This window comes from Onthophagus taurus, chromosome 11, assembly GCF_036711975.1.
Source record: "Onthophagus taurus isolate NC chromosome 11, IU_Otau_3.0, whole genome shotgun sequence".
NCBI classification, from domain to species: Eukaryota; Metazoa; Arthropoda; class Insecta; order Coleoptera; family Scarabaeidae; genus Onthophagus; species Onthophagus taurus.
In genome coordinates this window covers 30,037,830-30,045,985 of record NC_091976.1, presented here as the reverse complement: position 1 = coordinate 30,045,985, position 8,156 = coordinate 30,037,830, and the positions used below count along the sequence as shown (strand labels likewise).

Sequence of the window (8,156 nt, the reverse complement as noted above, 5' to 3'; positions counted from 1 at the left end):
ACTTAGAAGGGAAAGTGTATAATATTGCCTGATTAAACCAATAGTGGCAAACATATATGGACTGCCTCGGCCTCAAGCGACCTCGGCTTAAGTTATAGATAAAAGTGTGTGATATTGTAATTAAACCAAAATTGGTGAACATATAATGACTGCCTCGGCCGCAAGCGGCCTCGGTTTATATAAAAAATAAAGCTATATACAAATAAAACACTTTTTGAAAATTTTCTAACAATTTTATTAATAAAAATACAAACGATTTGTTAAACAGCCATATTTACATGAAACACAAAACGAAAAAAGTTTATATAAAGCGTATTTTTCTTATCGATATCAATTTTCAGGGTGTCCCGCATTTCGTGTACTTACAAACGCATTTCGGATAATAATCGGAGTGTAACTTACATCATATATCATAAGCGTAATCATCGTCAAATTCATCGGGCGTGCAGAAAAAGAATTCGATTAAATTCAAAATCGGACCGCGCGAAAACGGATTGAAATACCTTCCTCTTTTATCTCTAAGATACGAATATTGTTTATAATTAAACATTTCGTTCGTTGTTAAATTCATGCAAGCGTGAAGAACCTATATTAAAGAAAATTTTTAAATTTTGAATTAAAAAGAAATTAATTAAAAATAACTTACTGATGTGCATGTTAAAATCCATCCTAATCCAGAAAATACGAACGCTTCGATTAATCCAAGAATATACATCACTCCAAATCCCTCGATTGCAATGCAATAAGTTGCAAAATAAATGGTAAAGGAGCAATTAATTGCTACGCTCATAACGAAGAGAAAAAACCAAGTTCGATTTCTTAATCCAACGCAGTTATAGATAAAAGGACAGTGATGATCGAAGTAAGAAACGCATCGATTACACACCCTACAATGTTTCGCTCTTAAAGGGCGTAAACATCGACAAGTGTGACATAAGCGGTTTAAAATTGCGTTTCGTTTCTTCCATTTATCAAAATAAGGGATTTGTTTTATCGCCCGGCTGTATGAATCGGTGTTCATTGGGATATAACCGGGATCTTTGCGATTTGCAACCACCCAACACACCCACATTACGATGTTCCAATAAATAAAGCAATAATGAGATCCACGGAGATTATTCCAAGTTATTGGGATACACTAAAATAGTATATTATTATATGAGCATATAATGAGGGGTATTATTCACGAAGGTTAAGTTTATGTCACGAGCGTAGCGAGTGGCATAATTAACCTGAGTGAATATTAGCTCATTATATGCGAGTAAAATATAATACTTTGTCCACGACTATTGAAATTGATTCCATAATAGTATATTATTATATGAGCATATAATGAGGGGTATTATTCACGAAGGCATAATTAACCTGAGTTAATTAACCCTATTTTCGCATAGTCTAAGTGTCAAAAAAAATGCTAATTCAAAAATTCCTGGAAACCGTGTTTATTGAAATTAAGAAATAAAACTTATTTTAAATTGAAGCTTGAAGCTTTCTGTTTAAATCGATCTATAACAATCGATGGGTTAAATTAAAAAAATATTGAGAAAAAGAGTATTGAGTTAAAACTAACATTTTCGTATAACCTAAAAAAAGATGCTAATTTAAAAATTCCTGGAAGCCGTATTTATTGAAATTAAAGAATGAGACTTATTGTAAATTAAAGCTCAAAGCTTTCTTTTTAAAATGATGTATAATAATTGTTGGGTTGGATTGGAAAAATATAGAGAAAAAGAATTTTGAAACAAAACTTACATTTTCGAATAACCTAAAAATGTTAAAAAGATGCTAATTTAAAAATTCCTGTAAGCCGTATTTATGGAAATTAAGGAATGACACTTATTCTATATTAAAGCTCAAAGCTTTCTCTTTAAAATGATGTATAATAATTGTTAGGTTGGATTGGAAAAATATTTTAAAAAAATGTTGAAATAAAACACATTTTCGTATAACCTAAGAGTGCCAAAAAAGATGTTAATTTAAAAATTCCTGGAAGCCATTTTTATTGAAATTAAGGAATAAAACTTATTTTAAATTAAAGCTCAAAGCTTTCTCTTTGAAATGATGTATAATAATTGTTGGGTTGGATTGGAAAAATATAGAGAAAAAAAATTTTGAAACAAAACTTACATTTTCGAATAACCTAAAAATGTTAAAAAGATGCTAATTTAAAAATTCCTGTAAGCCGTATTTATTAAAATTAAGGAATGAAACTTAGTTTAAATTAAAGCTCAAAGCTTTGTCTTTAAAATGATGTATAATAATTGTTGGGTTGGATTGGAAAAATATAGAGAAAAAAAAAGTTGAAATAAAACTTACATTTTCGTATAACCTAAGAGTGTCAAAAAAGATGCTAATTTAAAAATTCCTGTAAGCCGTATTTATTGAAATTAAGGAATAAAACTTATTTTAAATTAAAGCTCAAAGCTTTCTCTTTAAAATGATGTATAATAGTTGATGGGTTAGATTGGAAAAATATAGAGAAAAAAAAAGTTGAAATAAAACTTACATTTTCGTATAACCTAAGAGTGTCAAAAAAGATGCTAATTTAAAAATTCCTGTAAGCCGTATTTATTGAAATTAAGGAATGAAACTTATTTTAAATTAAAACTCAAAGCTTTCTCTTTAAAATGATGTATAATAATTGTTGGGTTAGATTGGAAAAATATTTAAAAAAAAAGTTGAAATAAAACACATTTTCGTATAACCTAAGAGTGTCAAAAAAGATGCTAATTTAAAAATTCCTGAAAGCCGTATTTATTGAAATTAAGGAATGAAACTTATTTTAAATTAAAGCTCAAAGCTTTCTCTTTAAAATGATGTATAATAATTGTTGGGTTGGATTGGAAAAATATAGAGAAAAAAAAAGTTGAAATAAAACTTACATTTTCGTATAACCTAAGAGTGTCAAAAAAGATGCTAATTTAAAAATTCCTGGAAGCCATTTTTATTGAAATTAAGGAATAAAACTTATTTTAAATTAAAGCTCAAAGCTTTCTCTTTAAAATGATGTATAATAATTGTTGGGTTGGATTGGAAAAATACAGAGAAAAAAAAAGTTGAAATAAAACTTACATTTTCGTATAACCTAAGAGTGTCAAAAAAGATGCTAATTTAAAAATTCCTGGAAGCCATTTTTATTGAAATTAAGGAATAAAACTTATTTTAAATTAAAGCTCAAAGCTTTCTCTTTAAAATGATGTATAATAATTGTTGGGTTGGATTGGAAAAATATAGAGAAAAAAAATTTTGAAACAAAACTTACATTTTCGAATAACCTAAAAATGTTAAAAAAGATGCTAATTTAAAAATTCCTGTAAGCCGTATTTATTGAAATTAAGGAATGAAACTTATTTTAAATTAAAGCTCAAAGCTTTCTCTTTAAAATGATGTATAATAATTGTTGGGTTGGATTGGAAAAATATAGAGAAAAAAAAAGTTGAAATAAAACTTACATTTTCGTATAACCTAAGAGTGTCAAAAAAGATGCTAATTTAAAAATTCCTGGAAGCCATTTTTATTGAAATTAAGGAATAAAACTTATTTTAAATTAAAGCTCAAAGCTTTCTCTTTAAAATGATGTATAATAATTGTTGGGTTGGATTGGAAAAATATAGAGAAAAAAAAAGTTGAAATAAAACTTACATTTTCGTATAACCTAAGAGTGTCAAAAAAGATGCTAATTTAAAAATTCCTGGAAGCCATTTTTATTGAAATTAAGGAATGAAACTTATTTTAAATTAAAGCTCAAAGCTTTCTCTTTAAAATGATGTATAATAATTGTTGGGTTGGATTGGAAAAATATAGAGAAAAAAAAAGTTGAAATAAAACTTACATTTTCGTATAACCTAAGAGTGTCAAAAAAGATGCTAATTTAAAAATTCCTGTAAGCCGTATTTATTGAAATTAAGGAATGAAACTTATTTTAAATTAAAGCTCAAAGCTTTCTCTTTAAAATGATGTATAATAATTGTTGGGTTGGATTGGAAAAATATAGAGAAAAAAAAAGTTGAAATAAAACTTACATTTTCGTATAACCTAAGAGTGCCAAAAAAGATGCTAATTTAAAAATTCCTGGAAGCCATTTTTATTGAAATTAAGGAATAAAACTTATTTTAAATTAAAGCTCAAAGCTTTCTCTTTAAAATGATGTATAATAATTGTTGGGTTGGATTGGAAAAATATAGAGAAAAAAAATTTTGAAACAAAACTTACATTTTCGAATAACCTAAAAATGTTAAAAAGATGCTAATTTAAAAATTCCTGTAAGCCGTATTTATTGAAATTAAGGAATGAAACTTATTTTAAATTAAAGCTCAAAGTTTTCTCTTTAAAATGATGTATAATAATTGTTGGGTTGGATTGGAAAAATATAGAGAAAAAAAAAAATTGAAATAAAACTTACATTTTCGTATAACCTAAGAGTGTCAAAAAAGATACTAATTTAAAAATTCCTGGAAGCTCTATTTATTGAAATTAAGGAATGAAACTTATTTTAAATTAAAGCTCAAAGCTTTCTCTTTAAAATGATGTATAATAATTGTTGGGTTGGATTGGAAAAATACAGAGAAAAAAAATTTGAAACAAAACTTACATTTTCGAATAACCTAAAAATGTTAAAAAGATGCTAATTTAAAAATTCCTGTAAGCCGTATTTATTAAAATTAAGGAATGAAACTTATTTTAAATTAAAGCTCAAAGCTTTGTCTTTAAAATGATGTATAATAATTGTTGGGTTGGATTGGAAAAATATAGAGAAAAAAAAAGTTGAAATAAAACTTACATTTTCGTATAACCTAAGAGTGTCAAAACAGATGCTAATTTAAAAATTCCTGTAAGCCGTATTTATTGAAATTAAGGAATGAAACTTATTTTAAATTAAAGCTCAAAGCTTTGTCTATAAAATGATGTATAATAATTGTTGGATTGGATTGGAAAAATATAGAGAAAAAAAAGTTGAAATAAAACTTATATTTTCGTATAACCTAAGAGTGTCAAAAAAGATGCTAATTTAAAAATTCCTGGAAGCCGTATTTATTGAAATTAAGGAATGAAACTTATTTTAAATTAAAGCTCAAAGCTTTGTCTTTAAAATGATGTATAATAATTGTTGGGTTGGATTGGAAAAATATAGAGAAAAAAAAAGTTGAAATAAAACTTACATTTTCGTATAACCTAAGAGTGTCAAAAAAGATGCTAATTTAAAAATTCCTGGAAGCCGTATTTATTGAAATTAAGGAATGAAACTTATTTTAAATTAAAGCTCAAAGCTTTGTCTTTAAAATGATGTATAATAATTGTTGGGTTGGATTGGAAAAATATAGAGAAAAAAAAAGTTGAAATAAAACTTACATTTTCGTATAACCTAAGAGTGTCAAAAAAGATGCTAATTTAAAAATTCCTGGAAGCCGTATTTATTGAAATTAAGGAATGAAACTTATTTTAAATTAAAGCTCAAAGCTTTCTCTTTAAAATGATGTATAATAATTGTTGGGTTGGATTGGAAAAATATAGAGAAAAAAAAAGTTGAAATAAAACTTACATTTTCGTATAACCTAAGAGTGTCAAAAAAGATGCTAATTTAAAAATTCCTGTAAGCCGTATTTATTGAAATTAAGGAATGAAACTTATTTTAAATTAAAGCTCAAAGCTTTCTCTTTAAAATGATGTATAATAATTGTTGGGTTGGATTGGAAAAATATAGAGAAAAAAAAAGTTGAAATAAAACTTACATTTTCGTATAACCTAAGAGTGTCAAAAAAGATGCTAATTTAAAAATTCCTGTAAGCCGTATTTATTGAAATTAAGGAATGAAACTTATTTTAAATTAAAGCTCAAAGCTTTCTCTTTAAAATGATGTATAATAATTGTTGGGTTGGATTGTAAAAATATAGAGAAAAAGAATTTTGAAACAAAACTTACATTTTCGAATAACCTAAAAATGTTAAAAAGATGCTAATTTAAAAATTCCTGTAAGCAGTATTTATTGAAATTAAGGAATGAAACTTATTTTAAATTAAAGCTCAAAGCTTTGTCTTTAAAATGATGTATAATAATTGTTGGGTTGGATTGGAAAAATATAGAGAAAAAAAAAGTTGAAATAAAACTTACATTTTCGTATAACCTAAGAGTGTCAAAAAAGATGCTAATTTAAAAATTCCTGTAAGCCGTATTTATTGAAATTAAGGAATGAAACTTATTTTTTGAAACTTTAAATTAAAGCTCAAAGCTTTCTCTTGAAAATGATGTATGATAATTGTTGGGTTGAATTGGAAAAATATTAAGAAAAAAGTGTTGAAACAACACTTACATTTAAAAGAGTCAAAAAAGATGCTAATTTAAAAATTCTTAAAAACCATGTTTATTGAAATTATTTGAGACTTATTTTAAATTTAAGCTCAATGTTTTCTTTTTAAAATGATCTGTAATTTTCACACCTAATAACCATTTATCAAAGAAATACCTTCTTGAACAACAAAATTCAACAGCACCACTTTTCACTAAAGTTCTAACCTCACATCTGGATGAATAAGTTTAAAGTGTACCTAAAAATCCTACAATGCGGATTGCGACGTTTTTTATACAGATTATTTCTTGTATACACTTGTATAGTAGAAAGTACAGACAGCTCTAAATGCGCCGAATAGATAACTACAGTTTAAAATGAGTGTTTAAAATTACCGGTACTTTAAAGTACCGTCGGGACACAAAGGGTTAATCCCTTGCGACTTGTAAATAACCTTTTAAAGTATTTGATAAATAAATAAATAATTACATAAATTTTATTATAAATTAATATTAACGATTTTTCGCTGCTTAACCTCTCCTAAATTTGACAATGTTTGACATATAACCTCCATTACTAATTCATAAGGTATATATTATAAGGTAGTCGTGGACAAAAATAATTAGTGATTTAATTGAATAATTAATAATTTAAAATTACTCACCCTAACAACATACATCGGATATCCCCATAAAACCACCGAAACCATAAAAAACAATAAAGGTATTTTCGAATTTCCCGCTTTTCCAAATAACAACCCCCACACTTCATTTAAAGAAGGAAACCAACTCGATCTCCTTTTCTTCTCGATTTGAAGAACTTGAACGATATCTCCATGTCGGTGACTTTGCGCCAACATCAAAGGGGTTTTGTCGTTTTTATCTAAAGGATCTAATTCGATGTTATTCTTTTCGCACAACAATTTAACACAATGAACGTTCCCGGAAATGCATGCTAAATGTAAAGGGGTTGATCCAAAATGATCGGGTTTTTGTAAATTTGCCCCAGAATACATCAACAATTTCATTACGTCGGCGTGTCCTTTATAAGCAGCCCAATGCAACGCTGTGTCACCATTTACATCAACCAAATTGTTTAGAGCACCCATTCCAAGAAGAAAAGCTGCGGTTGCTGTTCGTCCAAACATGCAAGCTGTCATTAAAGGAGTTAATCCTTTAAAATCAGCCGCGTTTACTGCAACTCCAGCTTGGAGGAGCACTTGGACGACTGCAGCGTGACCTTTTCGACAAGCCCAATGTATCGGTCTTGGACCTTGTGTTCCAAGGCATGAAAGATCTATTGGGGCCCCTCTATCCACTAAATAACGCATTATTTCTATGGTTCCATCTAAAGCAGCCCAATGGGCCGGTGTGTAACCCCATTCATCACGTGCTCTTAAGATTTGAGTACCAGATTTTTCAACTTGTTCTTCTATATCGGATAATTCACTGAATAAAATTGTTTAATGATTTATTTAAAGAAAATTTTTAACTTGTTTTGCTTACCCGCTTTTAATAAGATCAAAAATTATTTTATCCGGTGATGATTCTTGGTTGTCGGGTTCAGGTTGAGGGCCACCATCTCGATTTTCTAAGTTATTGGCAGGATGATCTGTTTCAGCGACCATGCTGCAGGAAGTCTGGGGCAGGGCCCATACGCTGCGGGCACTGCCCGGACTGGGGTACACCTTGCACAGCGTTCTGGCTGAAATCGCAACACTTCGGTCGGAAATATCTGGAGAAAAAAAACGGGGACGCAAAATTGATTAGATTGCAGTCAAGTTTCTTAACCGTAGAATTCGTTCGATTTTAGGACTTTATCGATCCGAATGCTGTTTAAATTCTTATTTAAAGCGCTTGCGCCTAAAATATAT

At 28.2% G+C, this 8,156-nt stretch overlaps 1 protein-coding gene across 1 annotated transcript; it reads right to left on the bottom strand.

Annotated features, from left to right (window-relative positions):
* Positions 1-217: 217 nt before the first annotated feature.
* Positions 218-8,105, bottom strand: LOC111417466 (palmitoyltransferase Patsas). The gene is made up of 4 exons (XM_023049751.2): positions 7,789-8,105; positions 6,948-7,731; positions 647-1,138; positions 218-586 (listed from the first exon to the last, which is right to left on the bottom strand). The coding sequence occupies exons 1-4, from the start codon at positions 7,908-7,910 to the stop codon at positions 404-406; spliced, it is 1,581 nt and encodes a 526-aa protein (XP_022905519.1). The 5' UTR covers positions 7,911-8,105; the 3' UTR covers positions 218-403.
* Positions 8,106-8,156: the final 51 nt, after the last annotated feature.

Excerpts from the sequence above, each read along its gene's own strand:
- LOC111417466 (XM_023049751.2), bottom strand. The coding sequence starts at position 7,910 with ATGGTCGCTGAAACAGATCATCCTGCCAATAACTTAGAAAATCGAGAT. Across the intron at positions 1,139-6,947 it reads ATCCGATGTATGTTGTTAGG|TGTATCCCAATAACTTGGAA; the intron begins GTGAGTAATTTT and ends ATACTATTTTAG. Across the intron at positions 587-646 it reads GGATTTTAACATGCACATCA|GTTCTTCACGCTTGCATGAA; the intron begins GTAAGTTATTTT and ends TCTTTAATATAG.